A 19,107-nucleotide genomic window follows, 5' to 3' on the forward strand; every position below is an offset into this window, starting at 1 on the left:
GTCAATAATAATTTAACGTCAACAGCTAACATGCTTATGCGCTTCTCCATGTTATCGATAGTGATTAAAATGAAAATTGGACGAAAAAGTAAGAAAAAGTGCAAGTTAGCTCAAAATGAAAATTTGAGCGTTTTTGGCCAAAATTGCCAAAATAAATTATTGGAAAGTGATATTATAAGATATGAGACTAATGTTATTTATTTGAGAAATAAATAATACGGAATTTATCGAGAATTGAATGATTAAACGATTAATGGACTAAATCGGACGAAAGGAAAGTTAGAAAGTGAAGGTTAAGGAGGTGGCAACTTCAATTTGTCACGGCCCAAAATCTCGAGCCGCGACCGGCGCTAGGAAATGAGAATTTTTGCTTCCAAAACCCGTAGCAAGCATAAAACGAGTATAAATTTTTCGCGAATAAATTGATAAAACAAAAATCATAATCATATACAAAGTCATTTTCATAAAAGTCTTTCCATTCTTGACGTATACAAACGTCTAGCTCAAAACCTGAAAACATTACATAGGAACCTGGGTCTTATAGTGCGATGTCTCACATCCAGCACAGCCCGTTCCACCTTTAACAAACAGTTTAAAAATGCAGTTTCAAAATTTATCATACATATCAGAGTATAGTTTATATATTCAAAACCGTTTGACAAACCATTACAAGCTCACTAGGACTCGACTACTGCAGCACTACTGATTCTGTACAAACTCCGAACTTCTGGAACAAGGATAGAAGTTCGTCACATCCTTTACTATCACCCTGAAATGAAACACTGTGAGGGGGTAAGTATTTTTAGAAATACTGAGTGAGTTTACGTTTACTAATGGTGTTATGTAAAATAACATCGCATTTAAAACAAAACATATATTTATGAACGTAGTATATATCAAGTATTAGATCCGATTGAAACCTTAATCTTAAACTCGTACTATTTTCTATCCGTATCCTACTCATATTGTATCCATCAATATTATATCAAATCAATTTAATCCAAGTGGTACGCTCTCAAAATAGTTCAACTGAGTTACTCGCTACCACGTGGCATAGTCCCGAGATAGTTCAACCGAGTTACTCATGCCACTGCTTAATTTCAAGGTGTGAGTCCCGAGATAGTTCAACCGAGTTACTCACTAGATACGGGTCCCGAGATAGTTCAATCGAGTTAACCTCGTATCTACCGAAATCATAATCCCCCTTTCGATTCCCAAACATATTCATCATGTAACGAGATCATATCAAACATTTTTAAATTCAAACATCTATCGATACTAATTCTATGACTGACCCGGACACTGGTGATCACACAGCCTATTGACGCCCAATAGGTAGCTCGTTTCCTCGGATCACAATACTAGTTTTATTTCATAAAGATTAAACATTTAATAAAAAATAATAATCATTATAAATAATACTACTTTATGCGATGCATTTATAATAATAAACAAAATAAATAGCTTTAATTAACACGCAAAAGTAGACTGTAAACTCACCACTTGCTATCCAAAATCTTCTAGAACAAACAACGCATTATCGTTCATCACGTTCTGTGTCCTGTTAGTAGTCGCCTCGGCGAGTCTACAAGAATTCGATAATAACCTAAATTATTAACATTCTAACTATATGCTAAATATCCAAAACATAATTTCTAGCCAACTTCGGCTATCGAAATATCTCATTTAAAACAGTCCGACCTCTAAACAAACTTAATATTATTATAGTTTAGAATGTCTCCTAAAATATTTGTTTAGGTCTCAGACTGAGATTAGCACCCGAAGGTGTCGGAAATTAGCTCCGAAGTCATTTCCTTAAATCTGATTATAAGTGCAGGGCAGACTGCACAATAACATGTTAAGTCAAAAATGAACATCTTAGGTTCTTATTTTGCAGAAACCTATACTTAGACATATTTAGATAACATCCTTAAGTTTCCGTACCAACAAACGGAACTTAATTTGGAGTTATGTAGCTCGAGATACGGCCTTCGCAACAGGGCTGTTTTGCAGAACAGTTTTCTGCAAAACGTCCTACTAGTTTGCGTAACTTATCTCGTAACTTATAACTTATCGGAACCTAATACCTTAGCATTTATTTCATAAATCATTGTACTAGCCTAGGGCCAAATGACTTGAACAATAACCATACCAAACTTCAGTCAATACTTATTTTGAAAACGTCGAACTATATTCTTATCTCGTCCCGTTACTCGTCGAGTTTAACCAACGACGAATGCTTCTGTTCTCAACGCGTGAGGACTTCCCATTCCACTCCTATGCATTCCTTTGCCTAGTAGGGGCAGGGAATGGCTGTCCGGAATCCTTTCCGAGCCTAGGAAACAAACGCACAACGTTTTATCATTACGACTCTCCATTTATATTTTCCAAACACGTCACAATTCGTCAATCAATTCGAAAACTCCTATTACCAAATCCTATCCAATTTTCATCAATTTATCTTAATCTTAACTCAACCACAATTTCTCCATAAAACTCACAATCCAAACTCATCATCATACAACAAACATTCAAACATCAATACACTTTTATACCATAATTTTTCATCAATATTTCATCAACTTTAACCATTAAAAGCTCAATATATTTCGGTCATGACATTTCTATAATATCCCAGCCTTAATTAATCACCATTCAATCATTAAAACACCTAATTCAAAGCTTCTAAACATCAAGAATCATCAAACACACATTCAACCATGAATTCATGAAATTGCCGAAACAAACAACCCTTTACTCATCAAATTCGTCCAAGATTCAGCCAACAAAAACTTTAATTGATGATTAACTTGAGTAGAGGATTGAGTCCTGAATCCATAGCCACCAAAATCATCCAATTTGGTCGAAAAACGAGCTCTGTAGCTCGATTTTGCCAAAAACACTCCAAACCCCATCTCTTCTTCTCTTCTCCATCTTTTCCTTTCTTTTTCTTTCTTTTTCTTTCAATGAATAATGGATAATGAAGGAATATGAGATATGGGAAATCAGCAAGTCAACATCTTCTTTAGTAGTTTTGGACTAATGTCCATTTTAATCCCTGAAGTTGCCACCTCCTTACTTTTAAATCCATAACTTTTTTTTCGTCCAATTTAGTCCGTCGAATACTAAATCTTTTAGATCCCACTAACTCCATATTATTTATTTTCAAATAAATAATATTAATCTCATATCTTATAATTTTATTTTCCAATAATTTTATTTTGGCAATTTTTTAGCCAAAAACGCTCAAATTTCCATTTTGAGCTAACTTGCACTTTTTCATCCAATATTTCATTTTAATGATTATCGATAATCATTTTATCGATATTATTTTTCTTATCTTAAGAAAATAGATTGAAACACAACTTCCTTCAGAAGTTTGTGGTTAAAAGTCCACTTTAGTCCTTAAAGTGGCTAATTTACACATTAACTCAACTTCTCAATTAACCGTCGTGCTTATCTAAACGATATCCAAAGATTATGAAAATTCTTCCATAATTTCTTAAAAATATTTCACGGACCTTGACGTGAAAATTATTAGCTCGGGACATATAATTTATTTTATTTTAATTACTCTGACTTCCCTTTAGTCCCGCTAATAATCACTCCGAATAATACATTTTCGTTTAAAAATTATTATTCCGCGATCTAATTAATATACTTATTCCGACAATATTTGTCATTTTGATTATCATTCCCGACCTTCATATTTTAACTATCTTAATTTCTGACAAGTGGCATGTCCTAGTATCTGAAAAGTATCTTAACAGTTTACGGGGTATTACATTCACCCCCCCCCTATAATAAATTCGTCCTCGAATTTAAACTTTTGCCACTTACTCGTAATAAACATATATGAGTAGCTTCCTTGCATACTCGCTCCTATTTTGCACATACACTCTTTAATATAGTGATTGTTTTCAAAGAACTTACATTGCCGGAGTATCGTTAGTTTGCAGGTTTCGTATTTGCGTAACAACGATCCATACTGGTTCCTTTTCTTATAATAGATCATTGCCCACTTTTACTGTATACTAATCCTCGACTTTATCCATACCTTTTGGGATAACTTTCTATTCTATCCAGCCTGAACTATACTTTTTCCCTCGGTATTATTTCCTGTATCGTTTTCAACTTGAATAACTGTCTTTGTTACCAAGTTTTCGATTCTTCTTACGAGAATTGCAAACATCTATAAAGATTGTTAGTCTTGTCGTTGCGTTTCTTTGCATCATAGCCAATTGTACGTCTATACTTAATGTCCTTTCGTAAAAGAGATGACCAATCTCTCTGAAACTTTCTTGGTTCACGCGTAGCAACTTTGTATACGACTTCCGTATCGATAGGACAGCAGATGGGATAACAATTGTTATCATGTTGGGCTCTTCTCCCGTCGTCCAATAACCTCTTGTCTTAATAGATTCGCATCCTTTCGCTTCTTAGTGCTAACACTCTTCAACTTCTATTTATCATCCGCTTTGTGATATCGTAAAAGTCATACTACTCTTAATACTAAGTTTCTTCCAACTTTCCCAAAGTTGTGGTCGCAAATCAATATGGATTCGTTCCCATATCAACTTCAAAAATTTCTTTGTCCATCATCTATTAATACAAACTTTGACTTACATCTTTCAAGTTATCCTAAACTTTTCTAAAATTTTCTTTTCTAACTCTCTTTGCTATTCAATTTGCTTATTTAAAAAAATGTCTGTTTACCAAAACAAGTTGACATTCTTATAGTCAACAATGTCGTTCATAACTTTTCTTTACACTCTGGGTTGAGATTGATACTCGAAAGTGTCAAAATTGGCCCGGAAATCGCCTTCTAGGCTATCGTTGATTGCTTGCATAGGCTGTTGTTTAAGCTTATGAACTAAGCATCTAAATGATCCTTATTTGAAATACTTTCGTTATTCTTATACTTCATCCTCCTGTCTAAATCTTCCGTTAAGAGTCGAACTTCTTTTGACATTTCCTTAATCTCCTTAATGTTCACCTATACTTTTATTTTCTTGTTGAGTACAGGCTTAATCCGTCACCTTATCTCAAGTCCTACTCTTCCGTAGATTGCTTATTTTATGATGTATTGTTACTTAACACATATCCTTTATCCCTAAATTAGAGTCTTTCTCTGTCTTATGTCATTTAGTTCTTTGTTTCTTTCAATATTCATCATAAACTATCATTCCACAATAGTCACATGGACTCTTTTTCGCTTGTTTCTCGAGACCTTAACCTTATTCTTAACTCTTATTCGTTAAGTTGCACTATTCTCTGAAGAAACTTTATTCCATTTCTACTTCTCATGAAATTTCGAGCTTATCAAAATTCATCGTCACCTTTCTTAATGTTTCCTTCCTCCTTCGTATTCCATCATATATTTATTTACCTTTTCCTCCTTCGCTTTTACTGCGACACTGCAATTATTCATTTACTAACTATTATCTTTATAGTTAGATTCATACGGTCTTTCGTCCAACAGTCTTAGTCGTGTCGTATGCTACTTAGGAATTCCTTTTCCTTCACCACTATTCATGCATTTCATAGCTTCATGAATCTCATGAAGTGGAATGCATACCTGGCATTTCTCGATATGTATCGAGTCCTTATCCATAATATATCTTAGCTCTCGATCTTTTATTTTTAACTATCTATATCAGAGTGGTAATATCTTTTACCAGCGTCCAATGAAATCCTTACCTTTCCTCTACTACGTTTCTTGACTACTTTATACTTCTTGTTTTAATGAACATGTTGCCTTCCGATCCTTTTTATTCCTACAATTCTATTGCGTATGTTACTTTTGGATCCTCTAGTCTTAGTGAATATAGGACTGGTAACTCCTCTACCAATGTCCGGTGAAGTTCTCACCTTTATCCTACTTACCTTTCGATCACCTTGTACTTCTTATTCCAATATCTCCAACCTTATCTTTGGTTTAGGGTCGAGGGTTGTTCCCTTTTGAATTTGTTGACGGGTTGCACTCTTGATCGTGTGTAAGTCCCTCTATCATATTCTTACTGATATCTCGTCTATCAGTAAATTTGTTCGCATACCTAGACCAATTCAATTCCTCTTAACTTCTTTTGTACAGAGGTTAATTTCCTTGTTCCCTTCTTGTTACTTTCCAAGTAACGTTCTCACTTCCTTTCCTCGATTACCTTTATCGAGTGCTTTTAATCCACGCAGGTTATACAAACCCCTTTAGCACCGATTATCTTAATTGATCTCTTCGTAACCTCTATTCATCTACTTCTCCGTTCGTCAATCACAACGGTTAGTCTCTAGGTAACCGTCTTAGGAATATCATATTCCAAAATCAACCTGATCCAACGGTTTGATCAGAATTATCAGGGTTTTACTAGCCTTATCTCTCGTTTACTTCCTTCGCGTCTTCTAAGCGCTATCGATCCAAAACTATGTTCTTCTTAGGGTTTATGTGTTTGCGTGTCATGAATTCCCATCATCGTGATGGTTGTCTATATCGATCACACAAATCTTGGTGTCGATGTCCGCAATTATATACTTCGATGTCGCTATCTAATGATCATCATTTTACCTCTTACTCTTGAGGTGATTTACTCTTCTTATACGATCCTCATTTTATAGGCTCTACCTATGAGTTGTTAAGCTATGCTCACTATCAAACTATCTCTATACAATTCTTTATATTTGTTATTGTTCTTTATTAAAGTTTATATATTGGTGTCACAAGAAATTCCATTTAGTTTTCTTATGTTTTCAAATCGTTTTGACTTTGCCCGTCGTCACTTTCAAAACGTTCTCTTTTCAAATCAAATACAATTTCAATCATATCGTTTTAAAACCTTTAGTATATTGCGCATCAGAGTGATGACACCTCTCATCACAAAAGAGTTGCTATTTCAAATTCTTTTAATTGCTCGTATCAGCGAATGCATGATGCAGAGTAAAATTATGGTTTTATATCAAAATATTTATACATATATGCTGATACTGCAATATATTTTCAATCATGTCTTTTATGCTTCCTATGGCATACTATATGCTGGGACTGCGCACAATTATACTTTCAAGAGAAATTTGAAAGCTTTATTTCTTGTGCAAACAACATAAGTCAACTCAAATTGGAACTTCTGTGACATTTTAGCTTTTCTTTATTATGGCTTTTCATTAATCTTATTGGTGTGTCCTTTCTTTTCTTGTTCTCTATCTATTCATTATCTACTTATCAAGCTATGATCAGAACATAGCTTAGGTTATTCGTGCATATTGGACATTTTGTAGAGTATGTCGAACTCTTTCAATATATGTTCAATGTGTGTTCAATGTATGTTCTCTACGTTTTGTTCCCTTCCTAAAGGCTTATCTTAGGCTATGCACCTAGGTTCGCAATCTTCCTAGTGCATCCTCTTATTCGATGACGATCTATCTCTTATACTATTCGTCTCTACTATAATTGCTTGCCTTACTGGCCAAACCATAATATAATAGCGCTAATCGTACGAATCGTACAGGGGCGCTTGACTAGATTCGTTTCAAACGACTTCTAGTCACTGCCATTGGATTGAACCGTCTATTTGGTTCAAGAATATCAAACTGGCATTCGGGTGATCGTGTCCTTCCTCGACGATAGAAGAATGGTCGAATGAATTTAACCTGGAGGTACATCCTCTTCGTTGACTATAGCGTGTGACTGAGCCTCATCTTTCCCAGACATGGTGAAACAAGAACAATTCGTCGTGAGAGTCCATTTTTCACAAGTCCTTCTCCGTATGCACTTTGCGATTGCATACTCTAGCGTAAATAAAGCACGTGTCCTCATCGTAAACATGTATTCCATATAGAGAAACCAACGTTTCACGAAACAATCGGATTATACGGACTCGCATCCTATCGAGGAGGGTTAGAAGTTTTGAAAACAAACAAGGCTTATCAATAACATGACTCGAATCCTATAGCTGCAGTAGTTTCTAGGTAGACTCATACACAAAGCAGTAGTATCCTGGACTAACTGCTCTGATACCACCTTTGTCACGACCCAAAATCTCAAGCCGCGACCGGCGCTAGGGAATGGGAATTTTCGTTTCCAAAACCCGTAGCAAGCCTAAAACGAGTATAAATTTTTCGCGAATAAATTGATAAAACAAAAATTATAATCATATACAAAATAATTTTCATAAAAGTCTTTCCATTCTTAACGTATACAAACGTCTAGCTCAAAACCTGAAAACATTACATAGGAACCTGGGTCTTATAGTGCGATGTCTCACATCCAGCACAGCCCGTTCCACCTTTAAGAAACAGTTTAAAAGCGCAGTTCCAAAATTTATCATACATATCAGAGTATAGTTTATATATTCAAAACCGTTTGACAAACCATTACAAGCTCACTAGGACTCGACTACTGCAGCACTACAGATTCTGTACAAACTCCGAACTTCTGGAACAAGGATAGAAGTTCGTCACATCCTTTACTATCACCCTGAAATGAAACACTGTGAGGGGGTAAGTATTTTTAGAAATACTGAGTGAGTTAACGTTTACTAATGGTGTTATGTAAAATAACATCACATTTAAAACAAAACTTATATTTATGAACATAGTATATATCAAGTATTAGATCCGATTGGAACCTTAATCTTAAACTCATACTATTTCCTATCCGTATCCTACTCATATTGTATCCATCAATATTATATCAAATCAATTTAATCCAAGTGGTACGGTCCCGAGGTAGTTCAACCGAGTTACTCGCTACCACGTGGCATAGTCCCAAGATAGTTCAACCGAGTTACTCATGTCACTGCTTAATCCCAAGGTGTGAGTCCCGAGATAGTTCAACCGAGTTACTCACTAGACACTACAAAAAATTTGACTTGTTGGAACGAATAAAATTTATCACGTTATGCCCAAAATTTGTCACAACAACGTTATTGTGACTACTTTGTGACAAATTTTGTTGGTCACAACAAACAAGTCACAATAAGTCCATTTTATAGTTTGTCACCATAAATTTTCTATTGTGATAAAATTGTTTTGTCACATTCATATTTATTGTGACGAAAATGTATATCACAAATAATCCAATGTTGTCAAAATTTGTTGTAATATACATCGACTTCTAGTGACAAAACGCTAATAACGTGACAAAAAAATATTTATCACAATTTATATAAATTTGTCACTACATAAACCGAGTTATTAGTGACAAAAAGATTATATGGTGACAAAATCATATTTATCACAATTAATATACATTTGTCACTGCATACGCCGAGTTATTAGTGACAAAAAGATTGTAAAATGACAACAAAATATTTATCATAAGTAATCAATCATAAAGTGACGAAATTGATTGCCATAATAATTAATTAGTTGTGATAAATTTAATTTATCACAACAAGTAATTTAACATAATGTGACGAGATTAATTGTCATTATAATTAGTTAGTTGTGATAAATTTAATTTATCACAAGAAGTAATTTAACATAACGTGACGAAATTAATTGTCATTATAATTAGTTAGTTGTGATAAATTTATTTATCACAACATGTAATTTAATGATAATGTGACGAAATTAATTGTCATTATAATTTGTCAATGGTGATAAATTTAATTTATCAAAATATGTAATTTATCATAACGTGACGAAATTAATTGTCATTAAAATTTATCAACGGTGACAAATTTAATTTATCACAACAAGTAAGTTATCATAACGTGACGAAATTAATTGTCATTATAATTAGTTAGTTGTGACAAAAATAATTTATCACAACAAGTAATTTATCATAATGTGAGGAAATTAATTGTCATTATAATTTGTCAACAGTGACAAATTTAATTTATCACAACAAGTAATATATCATAACGTGACGAAATTAATTGTCATTATAAGTTGTTAACGGTGACAAATTTAATTTATCACAAGAAGTAATTTATCATAACGTGACGAAATTAATTGTCATTATTATTAGTTAGCTGTAACAAAATTAATTTGTCACAACAAGTTATTATTTCCATTTTTATCGATACTAAAATAATTGAATACGGTAATTTGTTGCTAAAATCAATGAATAAAAAATAAAATCAATTCAAATATTACATAAAATTATCAATGAATAAGCCTTTAATAATACTAAAATAACCGATCGTATGCAAACATGTAAACTATTTGCTATAAAGAAAAGAAACTAAATTAAACCTAACTTTCGATATAGGAGACGTCCATCTTCTTTCATTCCAACAATTCCCATCTGCAAGAAAAAAAATACGTTTATTATATACACTTTTATTTTCAAACTGACATAATTAAGTGAATAATTTTGAAATTAAAAAAAAATTAAATCTGTATCGAATTAAAAAATATATTTAAGTAAGCCGTCACATACCAATCATTAGATGGTTCATCATCAAGAAATTTTTCGCAGCCATCAATACATATTTCGTTGCCATCAATATATATTTCCTCATCATCTTTTGCATTCAGCATTTGTTGAACAAGATGCTTGAGTTTGCTATATGATTGAGAAATGTTGTCAATTTTCACCTGTTGATTTTGAATTTGGTCATTTAGTTCTTTAACTTGCTTTTCAGTCTCAAACTTCTCAGCTTGTAAACGAGCTTCAAACTCTGATTCTTTAGCTGTTATCCGTTTGGCTCCATATCCGAGTACACGAGCATAACCAGATTTCGGTATATCCAAAACCTTTTGTATAATTTTCATCCCATCAATTGCAACGCCTTCCTCGAGTGCTGTTGAGCGAATAGCTTCCATTTGTTCCTAAGAATAGAAATATGCTTTAATAACACTTTATAAAATTGTGTTTAGATAACTATATATAAAAAAAGAACTTACGTATTTATCTCCAGTTTGTGGGTCAATCCATGAGCCGTCTTTTTTATGGTGTGCTTGACAGTAGAGCCTCATTTCAGGTGGCTCTTCATCAATGACTTCAGATGTTTCCTATAACGTTCATACAATTGATTAAAAACTAAAGGATAAAGAATTTAAATACGAAATCAAAAAAGATTACATATAAACTCATATTTACCATTTCATACAAACGTTGGCAATAAGACTTTGATCCCGAAATGTGAGAAAAGGTCACTTTCTTGCGATTATTAATGTTTAAATTGCTTCGCGCCAACACATAAAGGTTTTAAGGATACATATCATACTATCAATAATAAAAGCTTTATATAATTAGAAATAAACTATTTTAACCAAAATAGTAGAGTTATTCGTATCTTAGAAGCATAACTCGAAAAACTGCCAAATACTCGGCGAAGTTCAAGCATTTCCTCGAGTTACGTTAACTATGTAGACATTTGAACTCGAGGCAAGGCATAAAACTCGAAGAGTTTCAAGCCTTACATCGAGTTTGAGCTTCTCAGATATGAACTAACTCAAGGAAGGAAAAAATACTCTACGAGATCATTCATTCCTCGAGTTTTTCATTTCTAGAGAAGCTCATTTTCGAGGAAAGGCTTTAAACTCGAAGTGTTTCAAGGCTAATCTCGAATTTAAGCTTCTTCAGAGATAAAATAAATCATGAAAAGGTTAAAAATCGTTTAATATTGAAATCCTTTGAACAAACCTCGTATTTTCGTTCAGAACACAATATGTGAAGCTAATTTAGATATAATTGGAATCATACTAGCAACTAAATAGATAATAAAGTACTCATCTTCAGCAAACGATAATAGACAATTGTATATAAAATTGAAATATTACCTTAAAGTGTGCATGTTTATCAAAATATTCACATACGTTCTTCCAATCGTTAATTTTTACATCCTTGGGTGGATGTTTTTCGGCTTCCTCACGAGTAGAGAACATCTTATAGTGTAAGTGACACTGATACTTGAAGTTTCTAAATCGTCTAGCCATCATTCCATATACTACTTCTCTTGCATGTGGATCACTTAAATCAATCTCAAATTCACCCTATCAATAAAAAAACATATGAATAGTCACATATTATAAGAATATAATTAATTGAAATAACAAGTATGCTATAAAATAGCTATTAATTTTACCTGAATAGTTGTAAGTAAAGCTTCCTTTTGTTCAGCGCTTATTTGAGACCAATAAAGTTTACCTAGCGGTGCCATTAATCGAGTGACAATACCAATTTCCATTTTGAATATCTTTTCTGAAGGACCAATTGGTAATCTGTTTGTTTTTGCAATCAAAATTCCACCAATTTTTGAACCATCTTTAGTCATTTTTTTTAACTTCAATCCTCTAGCTTTCCCTCTACCATTCTTTTTTGGAAGAGGACCTAACAAGTACAACAGTTTACCTCATGCTAGTTTGCTTTTTGTTTCCAAATTGATATGTACTTTTTTAAAAAATTATTTATGTGCAGTTTTTTAAAAGTTATAGTGACTGAATATAAACTACATGTCAACCATATGTCAACCTCCGAAAATAAAAAACAAACACAGAATAGAGAAATACGTAAGAAATACAAAACTTTACCTCATACTAATTTGCTGCCCTATTAAATTTTATATGTCATTCCCAGACTATTTTAAAATTTCATATGTATGTCTTATACTATTTTTAAATTTAAATGTAGTTTTTAAAACGTTTTTATGCCCAGATATGAATCTTATGTCAACCGCATGAAACACAAAATAATCACAAAATAGAGAAACAAATACGAATAGCAAAAAAATATATGGTAAAGAAAAACATGAAAAACAATCTTTCCATTCCGGAAAAAGCATTAAAACAGATTTCTTTTTGGGAAGAAGACCTTAGAAATACTACAGTTTCACTCATGTTAGTTTTCTTCTCTATTCAAATTGATATGTATGTCTTATACTATTCTTATACTATTTTTAAATATTATTTCGATGCAGTTTTTTAAAATTTTTTGTGACCTAATATGAATCTTATGTCAACCGTAGGTCAACTTTATGAAACACAAAATAGAGATAAAAAACGAATTGCAGAAAATATATGGTAAAAAAAAACTTGAAAACAATATTTCCATTCCAAAAAAAGCATTGAAACACAATTTCATTTGCTAATTATATCAATTCTCTAAGCAAAATAAATGAAACACAAAATAAATTCAACCTAACCTTCATCGACGTTTGTTGGTTCACCGGACATGGTTTCAATTTCACCAGCCGTATTAACTTCAGCAGCCACTGGTCCTTCAGTTGAATCATCACGGTGGTTGTGATGTTCAATACTATTTGGGTTTTGAATTGGAGGAGACGGAGATGTAGTATTCACCAAAGGAGGAATAGGTTCTGACTCAGTTTCGGTAGTCTGAGATTGTCGTGATATCTTTTTCATCGATGGTTTGTCATTCACCTTCCTCAAATGAGCTTTCAGTCTAACTGATTTTTGTAATTCGTTAAACGATATAACTCTTTTTCTAGTACTAGGTGACATTGTTTAGAAAATCGTTGAAACAAATTGAATTGAAGAACAAGTATGGTGAGAATTGTTTGTAATTCTTTCTATGATCGATATTTTGATAAGAAAAAAGAAACCACTTTATTTTGTCATTCAACAACGTGATTCCTGCAATTATGGTTAATGCCAAAGAAGTTTTCTTTTACAGGGAACTTTCATTAATTAAAAAATTAGATAAGGACAAAATTATTTTCGTTTCCCTCTTTTTTTTCCGTTTCCCTCCTATTTTAATATTGTTTCCCTCCTAATAAATTCATTTTTCAATTTTTCCTGATTTGATTTGCCAAAATCTTAGCAAATCTAATCAGTTTGAGATATATTCTGAAAATTTTGTTGCAGAAAATTTATTTGTTAGTCGAGGTAGTCCAGAAACTCAACGAGTTTTATATGTTTCATCGAATATATGCTCTACTGAAATCGTAATAACTCGATAAAATGACAAATATTCGACGATTTTAAACAATGTTATCAAGTTATAATCTGTTTTTTTTTTCAACTTAATCCAAATATCACCACTTTCCTTTAGATATCTAGAAGCAAAATGCAAAATAAAAAGTCTTTGTTTCCCATATTAAAAGCAAAACAAAGAGTCTAAAGTTGATAAATGGTTGATTTTACGGTTATTTATGGTTACTTATAAATAATTTATGTGTTATTCAAAGTAATAGTTGACTGCGTCATTTTTATCACTCTCCCATAAATATTTCAAAATAATATTTTGTCTTAATGTTTTTGGAGGTAATATATGCCTTTTGTAAATAAATTGAAATAATAAGAAATTTTTCCGCTTTTGCCTATTCTTATATTTTATTTTAATATTTTTAATTAGTATAATTTGAATTTTTAATAGCTAAATTTATTCGGTTGAATATGATTTTACTCGCATAACCATTATTGAAATTGTATTTTAAGGCTTAGGGTTTAGGGTTTAGGGTATAGGGTTTAGGACTTAGAGTTAGGGTTAGGGTTAGGGTTTAGGGTTTAGGGTTTAGGTTTTTGGGTTAGGATTAGTGTTAGGGTTAGCAAAAACAACATTAATTAGCAACATTCAATTTTTTTTTATGACCGCTAAAAAAATAAAACAACATTTAATTTATTTTTTTAATGACCGCTAAAAAAATGTGGCAAAATTTACGTGAAGTTAATTTTATAACTTTCCACAATTTTCCAAGTACATCCATTTTTCATATCGCTGACATAACAAACCTCATGTATACTTGAGAACTCAACACGAAAGAATCATCTGTATACCATTTACGGCTCAAATTAACAGAAACTAAGTTGCCATCTGTTTCAATTCCATTTTTACATTAACAAAACAATGTGGAAAATTTTACGTGAAGTTAATTTTATAACTTTCGATAAAAATTAAGAGAACTTAAAATATACGTTATATGTGCCTCAATTTACGTTGCATGTGCCTCAACTTACGTGAGATGTAAAAATAAACCTACAAATTCAACCTACTCGTAAAATAAGACATGATTTCATCACAATTAAACCTACTCGTTTTCAAGTACATAAATTTCAAATTCATGTACATATACTACAACCAGGCACTTCTGCAATTTTGACAACAGATTGGTTCAGGCAGTACACACTTTAATAATCACAAGTTATGAGTAGCACACACAGACCATGTTATTATGTCGTTGCATTCTATAAAGTTTATACATTTAATAATGTACGTAATTTAAAATTTTATGAAACAAATTAGCAAAAAAAATATAATTATATAGATCATATCCTAATATATTAACAAATTTAAATATTAAAATATTAAAAAATCGACTCAACCGAAAAATAAAAGTTTAAAGACCGATGTAAGAAATTAATACATATTTTTAATATTTAAATATTTAAATTTGTAAAATAGTAATATTTATTCAAATTATCTAGATCATATCCTTTTTTTTTACGGATTTAGATATTTAAATATTAAAAATTGGTTGAACAGAAAAATAAAAGCTAAAAGACCGATGTAACAAATTAATTACATATTTTTAATTCATAAATATTTAAATTTATCACTTTTTATTCTTTGCCTTTATAAAAAAACTTAATCAATAAAAGTCATCCAACTATCCTAATTTATAACAATTAAACAAACTTAATTTTAAATTTTTACAAAAAAAATATTAGTGTACAATGATACAAAGTTAACAAGTGTTAATATTCAAACTTGATAATAGCATTCAGACCTGTTAATATTCAGAATTGATAATAAATTTCAGACCTACTAATAACACATGAGTTTATCACAATTAAACCTACTCGTGTTCAAATACATAAACCTCCAAATTCAAAATACCAAATCCGTAATCAACAGCTATGCAATTATACATCAGCTCCACATCTTTAAAACTGCACCTCCAAGTCTTCAAAACATCATATCCAGAATTAGACATTTAGAAACAGCTATGCAATTACACAGCAGCCACCCACCTTATCTACAATTTGGAAAACAGATTGGTTCATGAAGAAAAGTAATGCCCTGAAACCAAATGAATGACATAAACCAACTGATAACATTTGTATTTATGACATCAGACATATATGAAATAATCAAAATAATTTGGTTGTTACTAACCTTAACTCTCCGGTGTATGAGGAGGTGAAGGATCATGTGCTCTCAAGGTGCCGGAACAAGCCTTCCATCGGCGATGTGACCTTCGTTGTTCTCTTTTAATCTCTTGGATAGATGTTTCAATATTTGTCAACCTCGACTTTGCTTCATTTAACAAAGAAAGTACTTCCTCTTCAAAAGCTCCCCCATCGCTTTGGCTTTCTTGGTCGCCTCTCTTCCTCCTCTCTTGGTTGATCTAAACCGACATCATACCTCACCACCTCATCTTGACCATTCTCGGTTTCGAGTTCTCTACTTACATTTTCCTCATCTTCGTCACGGTCATCTTCAATTTCTGCTTTTCTTCCCTTTCCTCTTCTCGGCTGGCCAGTTTTAATTAAATAACAATTTCGGTCCTTTACATTCATTAATTCTCCATCCAGATCAAGAATGTCGGCTTTACGGAGCATAGTTTCATTAAGGTATGCATCCCCCAAACATTCCATCTTCTGCAAATCATCCTCATCAATAGCATTATGAAGCAAGGCTATACAAGTTACTAAATGACCATTTCCAAGTGCAACTTTAGATGATGTGGCCATGGTCATCATGCTTTTAAAAATTAAGTGTATGAAATCAACATTTTTTGCCGAACGTCGAACTAAATAGTCAAGTACTAGTAAATCATCCTTCGTTACTCCATTCGACTCTTTTTTTACCACATATAGAATGACAAAGGAATTTATGAAATATAAGATATGATGGTTCAATTATGAGTCCATTAGGAGCTTGTTGTAAATCGACCAAGTCTTCACCCGTCAATTGCTTCCATACTCTATTAACATCAAAATTTGAAGGACAACCTCTAATGCCACCTTTAGGCAACTTCAATTTCTGATTCATAAAATCATACCCTATGCTATAATCAACCATTTTTATTCTAAAAGAAATTGCTTTTTCATTCTTGGAGGCGTAATTCAAGGTGGTATAAAATTCTCTAGTTAACTCTTTATAAACTTGATACTTACCATGTGCAAGAAAATTTAAACTCATTCTACCAACTATTTCATCCATTTTTGATTTCAAACCCAACCTAGTCAACAAAGCATAATCAAAATATCTAGGTATAACAATAGGCTTGCGTGAAATAGTTTCGTAACGAATACCCTCTTCTTCGGAGAAAATTGGAAATGGACAATCATAATTTGAGGACAAATCTTCTCTTCTAACAAATTTTGGAGGCATAGTTGAACTTGAAAATTCCCCTTTTGAACCAACTCTTTTAGCTCGTCCCTTTGTTGATACTATCATTTTGGTTGATGATTTGATAAGATTATGATAGAAATTTGATGAATTTAGAGGCTAGGGTTCGGGTTGTGGAATGAGGAAGATTAGAGGATTTTTTTTTCAGTCGTTTTGATTCTAGGTTTCTAAACAAAAATGGGAGGTCTATTGTTCAATTGCAGTAATTTTTAAAATAACTCGAGGTTGGGCTACATACTCGACGAAAACAAAGCCTGACATCGAGTTTGGCATAACTGGACAAGCACAAACTCGATGTTAGGTTTAAACTCGTCGAATATTAACCCAGCATCGAGTTTATGCAGAATTGAACAGCAACAAACTTGATGTCAGGTTTAAAACCCGTCGAGTATTTAGCCACACCTCGAGTATTTGCTTGTCCAGTTCTGTATATGCACATACCCTAATCAAAATAATCATTTTAATGTTTTTAATTATTAAAATTATACCAAATCAATTAAAATCTCAAAACTTTATATTATTGATTTAATATTTTTTCCTTCAAAAAATGCCTCTATTGAAAACATTATTTCATTTTCAACACCCTTTAAATTTTTTATTCCTATTTTATCCTTATCTAAGGTGTATGTCTCTTAGTGTGTTTCTAATGCACCATATAATTTACCTCCTTTTCTTTTTTATATAGCGGGAAATGGGTATTTCATAATTTGCAATTGATTTCATTCCTAATCAAAACTCTTTCCTTCCTTCCTAATTTACCTTGTTTTTCTTATGACCTAAATCCATGGTGACTACACGCGGTGCCACTGATAATAACCACAACATCAAAATCGCCGATATGGGTAAGAAATCCGTTACAAGAAAAGCTTCAAAAAATAAAAAGGTGGTGTCAACCGGAGAAGCTTCAGTTCCTCCATCTCCTATACATTTGAATAAGAAGAGACATGCAGATGATTTACCTCTGAAATCGAAGAAACACAAAGGCATTTCCAGAACTGAATCCAAGAAATCTCCTCCTAAGGTATGATTTCATTATTTTATAATATGAACATTAAGAACCTACTGCTTCATTTTTGTTTGATGTCTTAGAATAATAAATTGATTCTGTTTATATGATTGTTTGAAATTCTGTTTTAGTATGATTGTTTGAAATTCTGTTCATATAAAATTGTGGTTAGGTTGGTTGGTAGTTAGTTTTGAAGGTACAGTTCTGAAATCTATTTTTTTAGGGTTCACATAGTCAGTTTTTGAAGGTTAATTCCACCATTCTACTGGGTTTGACAATGAAATTTCAGGTTTTGATTGGGTTATTTTTGGGCATTGTTTTGAGAGGAATGTTAGAAGTTGGATTTACAAAGTTGGCAATGTTTCTTGTATGCTATTTGATAATAACTTAATGTGTATGGTTGTGCTTTTGAGTAACTTATTTTCTATTTAAGTTTGAACACCAAAACAGAAAAAGAGTTGAATTTTGCTTGGGTGAGATTTTTGATATCTAACAGTTTTCACTCTAATTTCCGTACAGCTATGGAAGTTTAAAGTAAACCGAGAAGATCATGTTCACTCGAAGATTGATACGCGCATGTCATACGATGTCATTTTTGATATCAAATCGACTCTGACTCCAGGTGCATTGGAAAAGTTTAGATAATCTTGCTTTGGCTACTTCCTTGATATTCCTAAGATCAAAGTGCAAAATCAGATCATACATTGTTTATTATTGAGGGAGGTTGAGCAGCTAAACAAGTCTGAATTGTGGTTCGAGGTTGGCGGTCATAGGCTGAAATTCGGAATCGGCGAATTTGCTTTGGTCTCGGGCTTAAACTGTCAAGGTGACAGCAGTAAGTATGCTT

The 19,107-nt window shown here is 32.4% G+C and overlaps 1 protein-coding gene across 1 annotated transcript; it reads right to left on the minus strand.

Annotated features, from left to right (window-relative positions):
- Window positions 1-4,873: 4,873 nt before the first annotated feature.
- On the minus strand, window positions 4,874-13,401 carry LOC126672449 (uncharacterized). Its single transcript, XM_050366398.1, has 8 exons — window positions 13,083-13,401; window positions 12,027-12,271; window positions 11,758-11,934; window positions 11,299-11,388; window positions 10,843-10,950; window positions 10,376-10,767; window positions 5,390-5,417; window positions 4,874-4,996 (listed from the first exon to the last, which is right to left on the minus strand). The coding sequence occupies exons 1-8, from the start codon at window positions 13,399-13,401 to the stop codon at window positions 4,874-4,876; spliced, it is 1,482 nt and encodes a 493-aa protein (XP_050222355.1).
- Window positions 13,402-19,107: the final 5,706 nt, after the last annotated feature.

This window comes from Mercurialis annua, linkage group LG3 (genome assembly GCF_937616625.2).
Source record: "Mercurialis annua linkage group LG3, ddMerAnnu1.2, whole genome shotgun sequence".
NCBI lineage: Eukaryota > Viridiplantae > Streptophyta > Magnoliopsida > Malpighiales > Euphorbiaceae > Mercurialis > Mercurialis annua.